Raw genomic sequence first — 19873 nt, 5'->3', positions numbered from 1 at the left:
GGGTGCCGCAGCCAATCAGCCTGCTCGGATCACAGACTGAATTCCACAATCCAAGCCCATGTTTCGAGCAGGCTGGGAAGTGGGAGCGCCCACTCTGCCATCTTGCCCCAACCTCCCCTTTCCTCCCGTCTACTCCCCATCCCCATCAGCCCTCCCCACCCTACTTAGTTAATTCCTCTGGCGGCGATGACAATGTCGCCATCGCTCGCGCATCCCAGCCCACCATGGAAATGGAAGAGGGCCTCTGCCTTCCATTTTCATGGCGACCATGATAGGTAAGTATTTGTTTGACGGAACGATAAGCCACGAGTGCGCCTCCAGTTCATTCAAACAAATTGATTGCTATCAGCACCCCGGATTAAAGATGCTAATAGCAATAAAACCCTCACTGCCACGCCTGATTGGGTGGTAACGTGCATGGTTACATTGTCTGTAACTTATTTTTGATCAGCTCCTAGAAGTTACTGTTTCGTGGCATTGTTAAAAAGCCCATAATAAGAAAAGGTTGTTGCTTAGAGGGGGGTCACTTACCTTCCAAACTTCTTGCTTATATTTCATAAGGCATTCCAGTAACTGGCAGTGATAAACTAGGAGGAATATTTCCAAAAGAAGAGAGTAATTAGTTTATACATTGAAATTACAGAGGGTTTATTTAGTTAGATCAATTAGTAGAGGGTGAATTTTCCGGTAATGTCTTGCTCTGTTGGGATCAATGTGTCCTTTTCCCAAAGCTAAACACATGTTAACTAGAACCTGAGCGTGAATGTAGGTACTTATTCACTCCTTTTGGGGGGGGGGAGAATATGATGTCAGTTTCCTTTTATACTAGCTGGTTAGGTCAATCTAGAGTGCTAACTAGATCATACACCCCTGTTTTGTTGCCTTTGATTAACAGTACACAGAAACTGCAGGCCAGGGTAAAAAGTCTAGTCAAAGGCTGGATTATGTAAATTAGCTCCCATAAGTGCCAAGCCTCAGCCTAAGAGGATTTCTGGCCCGCTCACCAATATAACCATTACCGAAAGGACCCTAGCAGGACCCAGAAACCTCCAGGAAGGCCGGGCGGGGCTTCTGCTCCCAAGGAAGCCATGGTTGAAATCCCACCCTCACTTACATGTGCCCATCATTCCTTCCAACTTTCCATCTACAGAACCTGGCAATTTGTGGCGCTTGGGGGAGTATGTAGGGGGGATTTGCAAGCTGTGTTTTTCTTGGGAATGTTTTTTTACATGCCTTACATCACCATGACACTGGTGATGACACTGTGGAAGGCTCAAAGGTCTGGCCATAAGCAATTTGGTAACCATGACATGAATGAGCAAACCAAAAACTGTGAGGTTTGTTTGCTCGCTTTTCAGGGAGCTTTTGCACACTTTCCAAATTTGGATATCTGACAGATGGTGTCTGGGGCTTTGTGAAGCAAGCAGAAGGGCTTGTTTTATTGGACTTGGCTTCAACATGCCCAGACTCACCATGCAGCGAGTAAATACCAGACATACCCCCACCCCAGCACAGCCAAGCCCTCTCTACAGCCATCTCCCCTTTCAGCGCGGCTCCCCCTAGAATACAGTTGAGACCCACCATCATTCGGACCAATTGTATTCATAGCTCTTCCACCTTTTTCTTCTCATGCCTTGCTGTGCATCTTATCTATCCCTCACCCCAACTATCTACCCGACGTTGCTTTTCCCTACTGCTGCTGAATGTTCCATCATACTCCTCCTGTGCCTCTCTGACAGTCAAAGCACTTTGCCACAATAAACTATGGCAGAAGGTGCTATACAAATACAAGATGACAACATTTACTTCTGGTACTTTATCATTGTCTATGCAATCATACATACATTCTCGCCGATGCCAGTCTGTACCACAGGCGTCTAAAACCTGTGGGTCTCCAAACATTTCAGACTGCTGATGGAGGCATTCAGAGAAGATATGAATCAAGGTTCTGCGCACAAAAGCAACCTGGCATTAAACTGAACTGGGGGATGCGCGCCACAGACCAGCTGTGTAGTCAGACCACATTTGGATACAGTGAGCAGAGAAAGAACCGCTGCTGAGTGTTACATCTAGAGAGACGAGTGATATAACTTCCAACAGAGATGTCACACATGAGTTCACAGCAGGAGATCAGAGGTGGAGGATCGTAGAGTGGGTCATCATACTGAGGGAGATTACAGTGTGTGAGATGCGCTGATGAGCAGCCCCGCCCCTTGCATGCACAGTGACCATGGATTGGTGGTCCCCTGAGTGGGAGGAGCAGACAGATTAAAGGACAGGGACCTGATAAAGTGATGGCTATTAGCTACATCTCCACTTAGAGTGATCCCCGAAAGATCAGAAGCTCAGGACAAAGAAGATGGGGTGACCATCACAGGAAGCCGTACTGCGGCTGAGGTGCCCAAAAATCCCAAATACAAAATGAAAAGATTTTCTGGCCATAGTGTCTGGTTAAATCCTGCGCTGAACCTTAGTTTATGAATTGTGTCACTTGTTAGGACCACATATTTGCATGGTGGCACCAAGGTAAACACATGTAGTATTTTAAATATCTCCTTTTTTCAGAGTAGCGCCTAATTATGAGTTAGGATTGCAAGGGATTATTTACAGCATGGGATACATGGAAAGTAGTACATGGGGTAAATAACACAGGCATTGTAGGTTTTGGTATAGTCACGATTGGGGAGAGTTGAGAAACACACAAGAGGTCATAGTAGAGAAGAGTGAACAGAAATAGGCCAACTGGAGCGTCATACAGTATCCTTGGCTACGGATGAACAGTGTTGGATATGATATGATATGATATGATATGGTATTTGTAACGCGCCTATACACATGTGTAGATAGAGTAGAAGACGCCAGTATAATAGAGTGGAGTAGAAAGGTCTACAGCAAAGTAGGTGAAAGTAGTGTAAAGGAGTAGACGGTGGAGGAGGGGTGCTCAAGTAACATACGTACCAGGGTTGGAGGTATACTGCATGGCGATCATGAGCATGGACGAGGCAGAGAGGTTGACGTGGGCAGGCACTCCACTTTCTCGCCTGCTCGAGCCTACGGAAACACAAGTATACAGTGAGTGGCTTAAAGTAATCTGGCTAGCACAGAGCCTGAAGCATCATTGCTCAAACACTCATCCAGTGGGAACAGGGCCGAATACCTCCTGGGGCGGGTTTTCCACACGACTGAGATATCCGCTATGAGGTCAGGTGGAGATGGGTCACTGTGCGCAATATTGGCTAAAGATGGGCACAACCGGTGGCCATTGACTGACACTGGGGCCATGACAGGAAGAAGAGATCTTCCCAGAATCCTTATGTAGAGTGCAGCAACCCCTACCATTTCAACTCAAGCACTGCCCTATATGTCTTGTTTATTTAAACATGACGGGTCTTTGCCATACAAAAGTACATGTTTGTCCTAGAAAAGTAAACTTTTGCCCTCCTAAAGGAAGTTCAGTGCTGAACAAACGTGAAAAAATCCCAGGTTCCCGAAAATAATCCTGGGAAGATCGCTGGAAAAAGACGGAAATTATCTTTGACCTCAACGACCAATAATCATACTCAAGAGACTGTAGCATGTTATCATATAATTCAGGGTTCGGCAACTTGTGGCTCTCCAGATGTTTTGTACTACAACTCCCATGACCCCTCGCCATTGATTATGCATCTAGGGTTGATGGGAGTTGTAGTTCAAAACATCCCATGTTATATATTGACCGATAAGGATAAACCACCAGAAACGAATCACACGAGCCACTATTAGAAAGCATGCTTTGTTTCAAATAGACCAGGATCCAAAATGTGCATGAAGGGTAGAATGAACATGATACGCGTAAGGCAACTAATGGCGTGGGGGAATTGGCGGACAATACAGCATACACTTCTGCGACACAGGATTCTGAGCAAAAACTCTGCTAGTTCTTTTTTGGACAGAATCCACCTAATCAGGTAAGTGACATTCAAACCAATCAGAGGGTGCAGAACATTCCGGCCTCCAGATTGGTCGAAATGTGCCTTGTGCTGCTCAGGACAGATTCGAGCAGGCACATTTCCTGGATATTAGCAAAGTGGCAGGCATAAGAAGAAAAGTTGGGGTTGCAAGTCACAACACAAGGCTATTGCATGACCCACTATACATCCCAAGTACTACACAATGCCAACAATCAATTGTCTTTGTATGGTTTGCACCAGGCTCATGTTCTTAATAACAATATACACGGCTAATGAGATTCATAAACACCTGAAGAAGGTCTTACTAATGTTATTAACATCTGCATGATAAAGAGTCTGGTTCATAGTACACTGCTGTCCTCGTGGTGTCTTTAGATGTTTTTAGCAATGGTTCTGTAAACGTATTGTGATGAATCCAATAGTGTCATCACTTTTTTCCCGGCGGTGACCTCTCCCCATGTGGCATGGGGACGGCAGTCGCTATCTGATCCTGACCCTGGGGGCTGCTATATGAGGGAAGATCACATGGAGGGAGGTGACCATCAGGGGAGTGGCATGACATCATTGGATGAGACATGGTATCCCCCTTTTCCTTTTAAGGATCCCCCCTCTATTCCCCATGCCTTATTGGTATATTGTCATACCTCCCCTCACCCACCTAGGAAAGTTACTGAAAACCCTTTCCCTAACTTTCTATACAAGTCATCAAAACCTGACTTGCCTTTCAAGACTACTGAAAACACTTTCCCTAACTTTCTATACAAGTCATCAAAACCTGACTTGCCTTTCAAGACTACTGAAAACACTTTCCCTAACTTTCTATACAAGTCATCCAAACCTGACTTGCCTTTCAAGACGACTGAAAACACTTTCCCTAACTTTCTATACAAGTCATCAAAACCTGACTTGCCTTTCAAGGCTACTGAAAACACTTTCCCTAACTTTCTATACAAGTCATCCAAGCCTGACTTGCCTTTCAAGATGACTGAAAACACGTTCCCTAACTTTCTATACAAGTCATCCAGACCTGACTTGCCTTTCAAGACGACTGAAAACACTTTCCCTAACTTTCTATACAAGTCATCAAAACCTGACTTGCCTTTCAAGGCTACTGAAAACACTTTCCCTAACTTTCTATACAAGTCATCCAAGCCTGACTTGCCTTTCAAGGCAACTGAAAACACGTTCCCTAACTTTCTATACATGTCATCCAAACCTGACTTTCCTTTCAAGATGACTGAAAACACTTTCCCTAACTTTCTATACAAGTCATCAAACCCTGACTTGCCTTTCAAGGCTACTAAAAACACTTTCCCTAACTTTCTATACAAGTCATCAAAACCTGACTTGCCTTTCAAGACTACTGAAAACACTTTCCCTAACTTTCTATACAAGTCATCAAAACCTGACTTGCCTTTCAAGACTACTGAAAACACTTTCCCAGACTTTTCATACAAGTCATCGAGAACTCACTTCTGTGATGAATCCTATCACCCAGCCTAAAATCTCTTCCCATGTGGTCAGGGAAAGCAGCCGCTACCTGATCCTGACCTTGGGAGTGGTATCCTGGGGGTGGATCATATGGGAGGAGATGGCTGTCAGGGATATGATATGATATAATATGATATGATATGATATGGCATGGCATTTATAACGCCCCTATACACATGTGTTTCGAGGTCGCAACGAGGCAAGGGAGGCAGAACAGAGGGAACACAGACAACGATCTTACTAGGCCAGGTGTCATTCAGATCGCGAAGTGCATGGAAGTGGTAATTACAACAGGAGGGACGCAGTATCCTTCCCTACCTGGTGAAGAAGACTCTTTAATTCCAGAATCCCTGTTGCCATGTTGCTACTATTAAAAACCCTTCAGTGGCAAAGCCCTGAAACCCACATCCACTAAACAGAACTCTATTCACTCTTTACATTCACATACCACCTCTAAAAAACATTTAGCATTGATGGGTTATAATGGTTGTTATTATAACACAAGTTTCCAACAATGTAACTTAAAACAGTATAGAAATCCTTTGGACTCTAAGTCCCAGAAAGCCTCAAGTACTGAGATGAAAAAGAGGAGCAAGGAGTTAACAGGGAATGAAAGTGATACCAAGTACAACGTGCTGTCTAGTTGTCAGGTTCACAATAAGCTTTGGGGGGTAACCTTGAAAAACACCTGCAAAGAAGAAGGAGAGGTGAGGAGAGCTGCAGAGAGCACACAGTGGGAAGTGAACCCAGAGGCAGAAGCAGCTTCACAGAGACGAGCTGTGAAGGAAGAAGATACCGGAAAACACTGTAGCAGACCTGAGGGGAGGGACTCTGGTAAAGTGATAGCAGGTGCCCTGGAGGGACCACTAGAAGTAAGGCGTTCACCACGGGACCGGAGGAGACGCAGTCCTGTGGCGTAGCAATGGTTCCATCAGCGACTGAGTGAAAAGCCGACGCAGGAACCGGAGAGGACTATGCCTGAGAGAGGAACCTTGCCCGACCAAAAAACATTGCCATAGCTGCACGTTACACCGGTGAGTCAACCCAGAAAAGTTTGGGGCCCCAAAGACGTGCCAACAAGCTAATGAACACTTGGGGCATTACTTTGAATACCGACGAAGTAGAATTGAAAGGCAAAAGTGGTACAGTTCTCCCTATATGAGATGTCAATTTGGGGAAAATTGGAACAAGCATTGCTAAAAGCCAAAAGATATTAAGATAGAAGTTGGCAGACAGAACTTGAACAAACCCCCTCATGTGGGATATCACTAAGGGGGAAGATGGAGCAAGTAATACCTGGAGTCAACAAGGTATAACCAGTAAAGAAGTACAACTGTGTTATATTTCAAAGGAAAGTGAATTTTGTACAAAAGACATGGTGAAAGATATGCATCAGAAGGTGAGTCCTTTTTGGAAAGAGATACCCGGCAGGAGAGTACACCCGGGGATCTGCAAGAACCAGAAGGGGCAATTCCTGGCAAGGGAGTACACCAGGAATCCATAAAGTAAAACGAAAGAAAAAGAGACCTTGAATGATACCTGGCAGGAGAGTACACAAGGATATCTAGAGATTCAGTTGAGAAATTCCTGGCAGGAGAGTATCCCAGTAAATCTTAATTTTGAACAATTGTGTGAAAAAGATACGTTATAATTTGAAGCAATTGGTGAAGTTAAACAGATTTGTTTTGCCATGCTGAGAAAAGTGATTTATGAAAAAAGACATTTGCTTTGCCATCCTGAGAAAAGTGTTCTATGAAAGAGACATGTGTTTTGCCATCCTGAGAAAAGTGTTCAATGGAAAAGACATTTGTTATATCATCCTGAGGAGTGTTTTATGAAAGAGACTTGTTTTGCCATCCTGAGAAAAGTGTTCTATGCAAAAGACATTTGTTATATCATCCTGAGAGGAGTGTTTTATGAAAGAGACATTTGCTTTACCAATCTGAGGAAGGTATTTTGTGAAAAAGACATTTGCATTGACTTGAATAGAACATTATTTAAACAAAACTCTTTCTATAGTTTTCTTGAATTACTTCAGGTGAAGGGAACCAACCCCTGGACACAAGCATTGCTTTTTTGGAATTATACCATTGAACTTTTGTGTTGATTTGGAAACAGAGACATTTCCTTTGCACCTTTTGAATGGGTATGTTAGTGTGGGGGGCAGATATAATGCGGACACAAGGCCAGCTAGCTTTAGTTTTATTTCACAGGCAGGGACACTCTAACTAGCATAGGGACAGATAAGCCTTTATCCAAACCCCTTTTTATTTTAATAAATATGTAAATGTTGAAAACAATATAACTTTGTGTCTGCCCCTCATTTCTGAACCCTCACACTTCTCTTTCCTTAAACACAAAAATACTGTAACAAAGAAGATGAGCCAAGTAATGAAGATCAATGGAGACCAAGAGCACAAGCTGCACTCTAGTTGTTGCAGGAGCATGACTGATGCCGGGAGATTGAAACCGAGAAACCAGCTGACAAGGAAACTCTGGCTGGAGAACTCTAGTCCTCTCTGTGTCGACCGAGGGACAGTGGGGCTGGTGTGAGGTCTGTGGAGCCAACTGACTTACTGAAGAGACAGAGGAGAGCTGACTGCAGAGGAGAGCATGCTGTGAGGACACCAGATGCAGAAGAAAGGCTTCCTGATCGTTTGCAGTTACTGAAAGGTGGCCTCCACATTGCCGAAGACCAGAGAGATGCCAAACAGTCAAGCAGGAGCTGTGAGAGACACAGAAGCTGCAAAGCAGAGGTAGGGAAAGAGAGCAGAATTCCAAAGAGCTGCCAGAGGATTGCTGTGGTAGAGTCTACACACGCCATGAAGAGCCGGTGAGTCCACCCAAGGGAAGCGGGGACACCAGGGTGCATTGGCAACCCTAGCAAAAGCAAATAACAGTGAATGAAGTATATGAGAAAGAACAAGCAAATGAATATTTCTTAAAGAGACAGAACATAATAAATATAAGAGACTGTTAAGTTTGTAAGTGTATGCAGTATACCTATTAGAAAAGCCCTGTCAGGATAGTACACCGGACAGATTAAAGTTGCAAGAGTATGTATATGAGGAAAGCTCTGGCAGGAGAGTATACCTGGCATATTCAAGTCACAAGAACATACATATGAGGAAAGTCCTGGCAGAAGAGTATACCGGGCAGATACAAGTTGCAAGTGTGTTCATATAAAAAACCCTGGCAGGAAAACATACTAGGGAAGATCAAGTTGGGCAGTGTGAAAAATACATCACCTAAGGAAGTCCTGATAAGAATACATCAAGACTAGTAAAAGGCTGTGTTGAAACATAGTAAAGAGGAGAGAAAGCCTGGCAGGAGAGTACACCAGGTATCCTACCAAGTCTCAGACTAACAGCCAAGTTGTTATGTATGCCAGTTGTGTTGTTGATCAAGAGAAACTTAGGGAACTTATATTCTTGAAGGTATAAACCAGAGTAAAGAGAAATCCAGGGGAAGGGAACCACCCTCTGGAACAAGAAACTCTTTCCTTCGGGATCGTTTGTGTTGGAGTTACATATTTCCCTTTTGAACATGTGTATACTATTTAAAGCCAAACATATCAATCTTTTTCACCTTAGAGTTGATTTTTAGAATGTGAGGGCCAGAATTGTACTTTGGACACAGGACGTTTTGTTTTGGACATCTTGTTATGTTATGTTGTATTACTCACGCTTGTAGCACACACGTTCACGGAAAGGCATCTTGGCACGAGGATGAACAAGGTAATATAGCCAAAAAGCTAAAATAGAAGAGTTTTGAGAGAACGTCTAAATTGAAGATGGTTAACAGTACTTCTGAGTGCAAAAGGGGATTCATTCCATAAAATACTAGCAGGTCCCGAGAATGCATGCCCACCTAATCTTGCTCGACGATGTTTAGGAATCCCTAGTAGATGAGCAAGGCTTGAGTGCAGAATTCTCTCAGGAGCATAGTGTACACATTTCTCCTGAAGATAATCTGCGCCTTGATGGTAATAGGCGCAGTGAACTATGCAAAGAGAATTCAATTTGATGCATTGAGCTACAGGAAGCCAATGCAGAGCCCTGATCACAGTGCTAATGTGGGCGCCATATGGAGCAGCGGTAGCAATCCGAGCAGCCCTATTTTGCAGGAGATGGAGGCGGCGAACCAATCTCAGTGGTTGGGCCAGATAGAGACCATTCCAATAGTCAATGGCGGCTATTGATAAGTGAGGCCACAACCATAGGGTGGAGGTGGGCTGGAAAAAAAGGCAATATTTTGCGAAGAGTTCACATGATAAAGAGGCCGGTTTTACATACTGCGCCGATCTGAGAAGCCATACATAGAGCGGCTGGAAAAAGGATCACTCCCAGATTTTGTACTTCCTTCTCTGGCTGGGGAGGGTCACCAAGTGAGAGAGGCCAGAAAGATGGAGAGAGCGAGAAAGAGTCATAAATAGGGCCCACCGCCATGTTCTTGGTCTTCTCCCCATTCAGATTGAGCCAAATGAGGTCCATCCATCCTTCCACGGCTCCCAGGCACTTGCGCAGAGCCGAGGACATCCCAGCCTGGTCAAGATCTAAACGCACCAGGATCTGGGTGTCGTCAGGATATGCATAGCACCAGAAGCTGAAAGAGCGGATCAGTTCCATCAATGGATGCATGTATATGTTAAAATAAATTGGGGACAGGGCAGAGCCTTGAGGGTCTTTGCAGGACAGTGGGTGGGTAGGGGAAAGTAAAGGAGGGAGCAGAAGAGATTGACACCTTTCCTCCAAGAAAGAAGAAAACCAGGACAGGACAGGACCAGAGAAGCCAGATGCCATCATGCAAGACAGAAGAGTGGAGTGGTCGACAGGATCAAATGCCGCAGAGAGATCAAGTAGAATCACTGCACCCACACCACCCTTATCTGCCAGCAGGGTAAGATCGTCGAAAACCGACACCAGGACACTCTCGGTCCCACACCCTTGTCGAACGCCAGATTGGAAAGGATAAAGAAAAGAGGATGATTCCAGAAAAGCAGAGAGGTGAGATCAGAGATTCAAGATGTTTCATAGAAAAAGGCAAAAGAGAGGTAAGACGATTGTTAGATAGAACCAAAGTATCCAGTGAAGGCGTTTTCAAGAGAGGGATCACAGTGGCTTGTTTTGGCGCAATTGAGACCAGTTAATCGCATTAGTGAACCACGGTAGAATGGAAGGCATCATTTCCTGCATTACCCCCAGAGGCATCGGGTACAAGGGAGAGGAAGAAGACCATTCACTGCTGACAGGACGTCCTCAGAAGTGAACTCTGGGAAAGAAGCCCAGGAGGAGGAGGTGTCAGCATTGCAGTTACTAATATCAGAGCGAATCTTATCAATTTTAGCTATGAAATAAACGTGACAGAGTCACATAACCATTGAGAGGGTATCGCACTAGAGGCACAGCGTGCTGACGAAGAGAGAGAGGTGACCAACGAGAATACTTCTTTAGGCTTATTAACCACAGATTCCATTTTCTGTGAAAAAAAAGCTTTGTTTTGCTGTTTTAATTGCTATATTGTATTCCAATGTGACCTGATATGTGATATGATAGGTTATTTATAATGCACTTAATACACAGAGGTTTCTAAGCGTGGACCCGGGTATCGAGCCTGTGTTGCTCCGTGTCGTCTTTCTTCCAAGGCGAGCACGTTGCCCCTGAGCTATTCTCCCGAGACTATCCTCCCTGAAAAAGAGATTTACAGTTAGCTTCGCAGGATTGATGCCATCTTCGTTCAGCTTGTCTAACCCTGCGAGGCAAAGATTTAACATTGGACAGCCCCTTCGTTTTGGTTCTAGGTGGGGAAACACCTCTTAGAGCAGGGACAGAGAGGCAATTCCCCACCCCCCTTTTCATTTTAATAAAAGTCTTTGGCTAAAACCTTGAATCCCCTGTGTCTCCGTCTTATCCATGGCTCCCCACAGTATAAAGATTCAGTTCGCAAGTAGTAATGATCGACCCGCAACTTGCAGCCTTATGTCTTGATTTGAACATTTTAGGGAGTCAATTCATATTAAGGGCTAACTGTATGTAGTGGACCACCAACTCAAGCACCTAAATGCCGCTGGGTCCCCTCCATGCAGGTTTCATCCTTTGTAAACCAGAGTGCAAATCCAAAGGGTAAAAACTGTGAAATTGCCTTGAGGGCTTCTCTTACGCTCCCTTTTGTTAAAAATTGTAAATGCCACGTGCCATGTATGCTTAGCAGTGGCATTTACAATGAATTCCATACAATCCATTCATTTTTCTGCGAGTGTTAAAAGCTCATGCGGGTGTAAATCCAGGTGGCTTTGCAGGCAGAGCAGTAAGAGGAGGCGGAAATGTATATTTTCCCTTCAGTCTCCCTCTCAAGCAGCCCTTTTACAAGCCCTGGAGTGCGCGGCCATTTTACAAGCCCTGGAGTGCGCGGCCATTTTACAAGCCCTGGAGTGCTTCGCTCTCTCACTTGGATGCATATGACGCGACGACATGATCAAGCTGGGAATCGCACCAGGTATAAACTAGACATAGGGCCTCATTACGAGGCTTGCGCTCCCGTAATGAAGGGTGTCACTACGGGACCGGCACCGTTCATTACAGGATGCGCAATTACGAGGTTCCCTTGCGGGACCCGGAACAGACATCTTGTAAAACCAGACATCCTTTCCGGGTCCCGCGAGGGTACCAAGGAGCTAATAACGGGCCCGTTATTAGCTCCATCCCCATTCCCATTGAGCCCCATGGGGCCCTATGGGGCTCAAATGGGAATGGGGATTGGTTCCTTCAAGGAGGAATTACCGGGTCCTCCAATGTTGGAATGATCCGGTTATTCCTCATTGAAGGAACCCGGTGCTGGAACACGGTATGGCTACCTCCATACTCGTAACGATGCCGATAGTCTGGGGCAGAAGACTGCATTCCCTCAGTGGAGAGGCTGACGGGACCACTTGCCACAACACCAGGCATACCCACCGCGGACCAGGAGTCTTAATGGACCACGGTTAGCCCGCACTCGCAAGAGAGGAGCTTGTTTTGTATGGAGAGACTTCAGGGTCTGATCTTGAGAACCTGGATTCCCATAAAACACTGTGCTCTCAATAGCCGAGACAGGGATTAGTCCTTCTCGGGGGTCTGCAGAAGCCACCCAATGTCCAGGGCAAGTTAGACAGGCCAGAACACGTCAATGTTTATGAGGGAGTTCTCTTGGGTGGTGATCCCGAAGACTCTCTGTAGGCAGCCAACTAGGCGCGGGTTGTTCTCGGAAGACAGGAGATCTTCTTGATGCAGTTACCTCGCGAGAATCTCTTGGAGAGACACTTCATGTTGGTGAAGCTCGAACTGACCCAGACAGCTCGTAAATGGAGAGTCTCATTGCAATACCTGCTTGTCATTGATCTTGTAATTCCAGCGATCGAACAATCGGAAACCTTGCGCCATAGCCAGCAACGGGGGTGCACTTTGAGACGATCAGGATGGACACGCTCATTTCTGGTGACCCCTCCTACTATCTCATGGCAGGGACACGTCATGGTTCTGATCAGCCACGCCATCAAGTACCCTGAGGCAGCGCACCAGGGAAGCCGCAATTCCTCGGTGGTAGCATAAGCTTGCAGGTGGATCCTTGCCAGGGTTCGAGTCCTGAAAGAGGTCTCTTCGAACCAGAGCGCCACTTCTTGTCTTCATACATGAAGATGATGTAGACGCACATATGATATGATAGGTTATTTATAACGCACTTAATACCCAAGGGTTTCTAAGCGTGGACCCGGGGTTCGACCGTGTGGTGCTCTGTGTCGTCTTGCTTCCAAGGCGAGCACGCTCCCCTGAGCTATCCTCCCAAGTCCAACGTACAGACCGCAACCCGCAGTACTGCGCTACGGTTAAGAGATGCCAGACGAAATGCTGGCTACCCACACTCTGTACAGCGCTCTGCTGCTCTCGCGCAAGGTCTGCGATTTAAATGATAATACTAAATAAATAAATAAACTACAGAATGTGGTATGGCATACAAAGATTTCCCCAGCTTATCGCTCCACACTCATGGATTAGTTAAACATCCCCAGCAAGCTTCTGGAAATTCCGACAATACCCTGGGTAGAAGTGGAATCGCGTCTGCACATGCTTGCGCATGGTCTACTGGGCTGTGCCACAGAAAGGATTGTACTTTGAGCTCCTATTTGGTCACTCTGTGCATTTACAGTGAGCTACTGTTTTTTGTCCACAAAAGGATAATGCATTATTGGCTATCCAGTCATTTTACTGAAAAAAATTCAGAGTGGTACGTAAAAAAATATCGAAAAATATTGAGCATTTTAAATAAATATATATATGGGTCCTCATTACGACCCAGGCGGAGGACGATGGTGCTATTAGCACCATGGTCCATGTTGGTGTCCGCCATGGCGGAATGGGGAATTACCACCCCATTGCGAGGTTGGCGGGGCGGTAATTCCCCATGCCGCCATGGCCCTTCCCCATTCCCATTTTTGCCCCGTAGGGCTCAATGGGAATGGGGAAGGCGCTAATTACGGTACCGCTATTAGCGGTACCGTAATTATCGCCAAGGTCCCTTTGCGGCACCCAACTTTAACGGCTGGTAAAACCAGCCGTTAAGGTTGGGTCCCGCAAAGGGACCTCGTAATTAGGCGCTAATAGGTTAATGGCGCTGCAGCCTTTTACGGCGCCATTAACCCATTAGCGCCTGGGTCGTAATGAGGCCCATGGTCTGGTGTCAGGGGTTAAAATGTGTGGGGATGGGGTAAAAAGGATAGGAAAAGAGGAGTTTTGGGGGGCCCCCTAAGTTTTTTAAAAAAGTATATTTTTTCGGTATCCTCCGCCAGTGGCATTTCTGAAATTCTGCCCAATTCAGAATTTACCACTGGTTGAGGTATTCCAGAAATACCACCGCCATCCGTGGGAACCTAAAGCAGTATTTTTTAAACATACTCTAATTTTTCATTCGGAAAACGGTCCATACTGACACGTTTATAGATGACATGGGTATGGTGGTGGGGGGAGAGGGGGCACCTAATATGCACACCTTTTCATACACTTACCATGACCCATAGCAAAAGCATTTTTTACGTATCGAAGAGAAGTGCCTGCACTTTAGAAATAGACATTTATAAAAGTTTTTTTTAAAACCTGTTTTGTGCAAGTTTGGAATTTTTGAGTTGGAGGTCAAAATAGCCATGTTTTTGGCAGAGAGTCAGCCTGGAATTCCACCGATGGTATTCCCATGGAATGACAACGGTGCTATTCACCCAACTTTGAAGTGGGTGGATGGTAAAATATGCTGTATTCGGCAAATACCAGCAGTTTTACAGTTACTGCTAAACTCTAAATAGGCCCTTTGTATTGTGAGGGAAAGGTGGCGTCTGTCCCTTGCCGGGGGCAGGGATTACAGAATGTCGGAGAGCAGTGTCTATAAGGGGCAAGCAGCGTGAAATCACACAAATTCCGACACTGTGGGGGTTTACATTTTAATTACCTCCTTTTGGTAGTGTGACATTTCAAAAGTAAATCATTGGGGGAAAGAATTGTTGGATTAAATAGGTATTTATTAGTCCTGCATGTAAAGTCCCACTCCGTTAGGCAATATCAGCAGAAATCTATCGCTAGGCATTCAAAAAACGATTTGATCACTAGCATTCTCGAGGACATTTTAGGAGGGTCGAGTACCATTTTTATTGTGATCAACCCTGTGGGCAAGTATCCCTCTTCAGATACTAGTTTGCACTACCTGCACTGTTACCAGCTGCCCTCTAGGTGGCAGCAGCGCTCCAAGCAAATCCCAATGACCAGGAAGTCCATTTCTTGCAGCTCACCTTCCAAGCCTATTGATGGAGGCGGTATGGGGAGTGGGCGTTTGAGCAGCTGGAGGTGCTACGTGTAAAACCACCACAGGAGTGTGCTGGCGCGGGGCTGTGCAACTGCAACCTGGAGTGTGCTTTCTGCAAAAAGCCTTCACGGAAGAGTGCTCACTTCTACCAATCACAGAAATGTACCCTGGTGGCCTGCAGAATGGTACAACAAAGATCTTCTGTTACACCATTTAGTATGTTGGCGTACCCCCACATCAGAGCCCCAATGTCCTCACTGCGACTTGCTTAGTGAAGTTTTTGGCTAGGTGAACCCGGCCTATGGATGATTAATTAGATTCTGTATAGGTGTCTTATTACAGCATTAATAATCATTTGGAAAAATGATTCACTACCGATATATGTACGTTTGCAATATATAAACTTGACCCAAGTGTGTGGCAGATCTGAGACGTTATTTAGGGTTCACCAGGGGTCACCCTTGCGACCCATGGGGTCTCCCTTGCTACCCCAAAAAATGACATTTTTAATTTGTTTTGAATTAAACAGAGGCTCCTTGGCTGTGGCCAGCAGCATGTGGCTCTTTGTTTCTGGAGTGGCTGGTTTTCTGATAGCAATAGCCAGTAAGTTAGCTCAGTGGGTTGAACGCTGGCTGCTGCAATGTGTGTCTGATCTACAGGTTGCAGGTTCGACTCACAGCAAGGTGAACTCAGCCTTTTTTCCTGCTGAGGTTGATAAATTAATACCAACACAGGTTAGGTGATATTGTATGTATATTTGTTCTATATGAAGCGCTTAAGCGTAAGTGCTACATAATAACACATCATTATCGTTTTGGCCTTGGACGTCTGCTGCGTTCACAGCAATTTTGTAATATGGGCCTATACATGCTGATATTAATGATAAACATGGTGATCCATTCCTGTGTAAATATATATCACTTTACAGTGATATCATAACCATATTTTTCAAAGTCTACTTAGAAACAATGCTATGTGATGCCACTTCCTGTTTTGTCAAGGGGTGAAAGGTCGTGTTCCATCGCTTCCTGAGATGTCATTTCGGGGTGGGGTCAAACAACATCACTTCCTGTGATGTCATCAGGGGTCAAGGGTCGTGTGATGTCACTTCTGCTACCCCTGGCATTTTGGTGAAATGACGTCCCTGTGGCAGATGTGGTGCTGCTCACTGCGGTGCTAAGGAAGAGACGCACTGCGAGGGGGTTGAAAAAATGAACATATTGTCCGTAAGAGAGCTAAGGATGGAGCGACGGCTGGGAGGCCAGGCACGGCCAAAGTCTTGCTGTACGGCATTCCAAGTGGCCCCCAGGGGGCACTGAGTGATGCACTCAGCTCCCTGGGTTCCCAGCTCAATGCATTAAGCAAGAAGTGCAGGACCATCTACTATGTGTTCTTTTCAGGGAAGGAGGACTCAAGAGTGTAGGCTAGCTGAGAGTCCCCTGGAAATACCGCACCATAGGCAGCGGAGGTAAGAAATCCGAAGAGGTAAGAAGGACAATAATAATGTATTTCTTATATACTGCTACACACCCATAGGAGCTCAAATAACAGAAGACATTATTATGCCAGAGAGTGGTACTCATTTTATCGATGAAAGGCTGAGTTGACCCTGCTGGGATTCGAAACTGCCACAGCAGGATGCACACAGATATGACGAGTGCGAGCGCTTAGCTCACTGTGCTATCTGAAATGACATTACAATGACTTCAACGGGCTTATGGGCACCATTTTGTACATTTCTCACATGGCAGATCATGAATGAGGGGCAGGTTGTTTAGGGAACAGTGCCCGTGGCACCGCTTCCGGTTGTACCCACAAGGCCCCAGCCCACTCCCCGGTGCAACGGGGCTGGCAGGTTCCCCCATGCCTACATTGAAGCCCTTCAATTATAGCTTGTGCAGAGGGGCCAGACTCCCAGCGCATTTGTATTCGCCAGCAGCCCCGCCCATCCATTTTCATAAAGGTAGACTGAGCCGCTGCACCATGTGACATCATTATGGGGTGCAAAGGATTGACTCTTTAAAAAATGCATGCAATGTTACTCGTTTTACCGTATTTCTGCAGCAGTTTGCGCCTAGCAATTTTTTATCCGGTAAACATCCTGCACAATTTAGTGCTGCTTTTGTTTACTGAGTGTAAACACTGACTCACACGTTAACCTTAACATGGGCTTCGCTGTTCGACCAGAGCATGTGGGGTGATTCATCCGAACCCCCACTCAAATGCTAAATTTAAGTCTCAGTCTATCCCTAACTTGATTCAACGAGACTCCAAGCCCAAAGGTAGCACACACACATATCATAACCCACATATTAAATTTGGGTAAAAGCACTACGAATGCAAGGTAGTGCACTCTCTGCGGCCTATCAGAAACTCCAACATGTTCGATAAGACGGAGACTAGTGCAGATAATGCGTCAACGTGTTTTTCCCCTAAAAATAATATGATGCCATCAGATTCAGGGGTTGGGTTCATTTTCCTTAGGAGGGGAGATAAACTTAGCTACTCATCCTTTAGGTCTGGCATGAATAACGGTTTTCCCTCTGCGCCCGACCGTGGAACGGACGCGCTTGGAAGTTGCCCGGTGATTCCATGATATAGGTGATAAATTTGATTGGGACGTCCCTGATGCCCACCCTTGATATCCAGCCTTTGCATCATTTTTAGGAGGGCCCCTCAGCCCTCATTTAGAGTTTCCTCCTACTTACTAATATATTCACATCTGTCAGGCACCCTGGTGTCTTGTGAATTGTAGCGGGATGGAGTAAGGAGGCTGACAAGGTGGTATCATTTTGGCTATAGACTTTTATTCAAATAAATAAGAGAACCTGCCTCACCCTGTTTCTAGAGGGGTTTCCCGACCTCAACACAAAATAACTCGGGTGCTCGTCAGGATGTAAGTAAAAAAATAAAATATATATACTGTCCTCTGTCCAAACCCACTACTCTATTCCTACCACTAACAAATAAACCAAGAAGAAAAGTGTTCAATTAACCTTTTGTCCAAGGCTCCCTTCTCCTGGTGAAGAAATCCAGTGTTAGACTGACTTAACAGCAGTCTCTTCTACCTCGGTCTGATTGACCAAATACACCTAGACCAGGAGAATTACTCCCTTCTCCTGGTCTATCTGGAAGAGTTTTGGAGGCTGTTCCTTGATAGTCCTTTACAAGTCTCTTTACTTGCTCCCAAGTATTTGCAAACAACAGAGTTAAGACTTTATCAACTCTTCTTATTGCTGGTGCTTTGTCAGGACTTTTGTATCTTGTCTATTTGGGAGATTACTCCCTGACAGTTCTTGGTCCTTTAAGTGTCTTTCACATATGTTGGGTTTCCCACTGTGAGGAGGGAGTTCACTCCCGGGGCACTCTCAAGATTTATGGTTTCTCGTGTCACCACTTTGGTGAGCGAGATCACTCATGAGGAATACTTGATTCTTGGTTCTCTGGGTATCACTACTGTGACGAGGGAGATCACTCCAGAGGAAAATGTGACTCTTGGTTCTCTGGGTATCACTACTGTGAAGGAGATCACTCACAAGGAATATTTGACTCTTGTTTCTCTGGGTATCACTACTGTGATGAGGGAGATCACTCCTGAGGAATATTTGACTCTCCGGGCTCCATGGACCCCACCTGAGTTTCTTGCAACTCCTGTTGCCTGAATCTTCACTGGGGAGAGCTACCGGTTCTTCCATGTGTCTCAGGTTGCTGTGTTTTCTGCATGCATTCAGCGCATATTCCTGCTTTCCTCTCTTTGTCTGTGTGGCTCCACAGAGCTGTTGCCATGGCAGGCTCTGCATGTTTTAGGACCATGCGGTCCACATAAGAGAGGCCACACCACTGCTGGATTCTTCCATCTTCTGCAGTGAGTCAGGTTTACTCTGGCTCGTGTGGTTCCTTTCAGACCATACTTCCAAGACCAACCGTCTCTTGATGCTTCGGGGGATGCAGGTTTCAACTACCCCAGCCCTGTAGGACGTAAGCCAACTTCCCTTACTGCTCTTCCTGCTCCCGAGCACCTTTAGTCCTTCCTCTGTCTTTACTTTATATTGCTGGGTCCGCCCCAACGTAACGTCGATGTTTATCGTCAATGCCTTTTAAGTTATCTTCATGCCTCCTAGTGGCCACCTCGTCACAGTTCATTGGTAATGCCTTCTACTGTTGTTCTATATGTTTCTTTCGTTGTTCTTCATCTCAGTCCTATCTAGTATTACAGTTGCGATAGTAAACACTTCACAATAACACACAGTAATAGTTTCAGGTTGGGAGGCAGAAGGAGTCAATAGGGCCATGGCTTCTGGGAACAAGGGTTTAGGGATGTCTTTCACGGGACGGGAGTCTTTATCCGCATGAGGGGAGTCTTTCCCTATGAGGACTATTGGGTAGCGGCCACACCTCCCATGCCTCATAGGGAAGGACTTGCCTCTGGGGGAGAAGTGACAAGATCCCGTGAATCGTCACAGCATGGCTGGTGAAGGGGTGAACCACGTCTGCAGGTGGCCCTACTCACAAGTGAAATGCCGATGAGGATGAGAATCGGAGGAGCGGTAAACTTCTGCAGGGTTTCCAGCCCACAGAGATTATGAGAGCCGCTGGCCCAGGCATTGCAC

The 19873-nt window shown here is 45.7% G+C and overlaps 1 protein-coding gene across 8 annotated transcripts in view; it reads right to left on the bottom strand.

Annotated features, from left to right (window-relative positions):
• Nucleotides 1–19873, bottom strand: part of UNC79 (unc-79 homolog, NALCN channel complex subunit) — a 538994-nt gene that overhangs the window by 472215 nt on the left and 46906 nt on the right. For all 8 annotated transcript variants that reach the window (XM_069637971.1, XM_069637972.1, XM_069637973.1 and 5 more), the window contains 2 exons: nucleotides 2959–3051; nucleotides 532–587 (listed from right to left, as the gene is read on the bottom strand). In XM_069637971.1, the coding sequence (XP_069494072.1) occupies nucleotides 532–587; nucleotides 2959–3051 (149 nt within the window). The remainder of the gene's footprint in view (nucleotides 1–531; nucleotides 588–2958; nucleotides 3052–19873) is intronic.

The sequence above is a fragment of the Ambystoma mexicanum genome, chromosome 14 (genome assembly GCF_040938575.1).
Source record: "Ambystoma mexicanum isolate Mex_15411 chromosome 14, UKY_AmexF1_1, whole genome shotgun sequence".
Lineage (NCBI taxonomy): Eukaryota > Metazoa > Chordata > Amphibia > Caudata > Ambystomatidae > Ambystoma > Ambystoma mexicanum.
The sequence above is the reverse complement of the archived record's forward strand: the minus strand, read 5'-3'. Positions and strand labels throughout refer to the sequence as shown.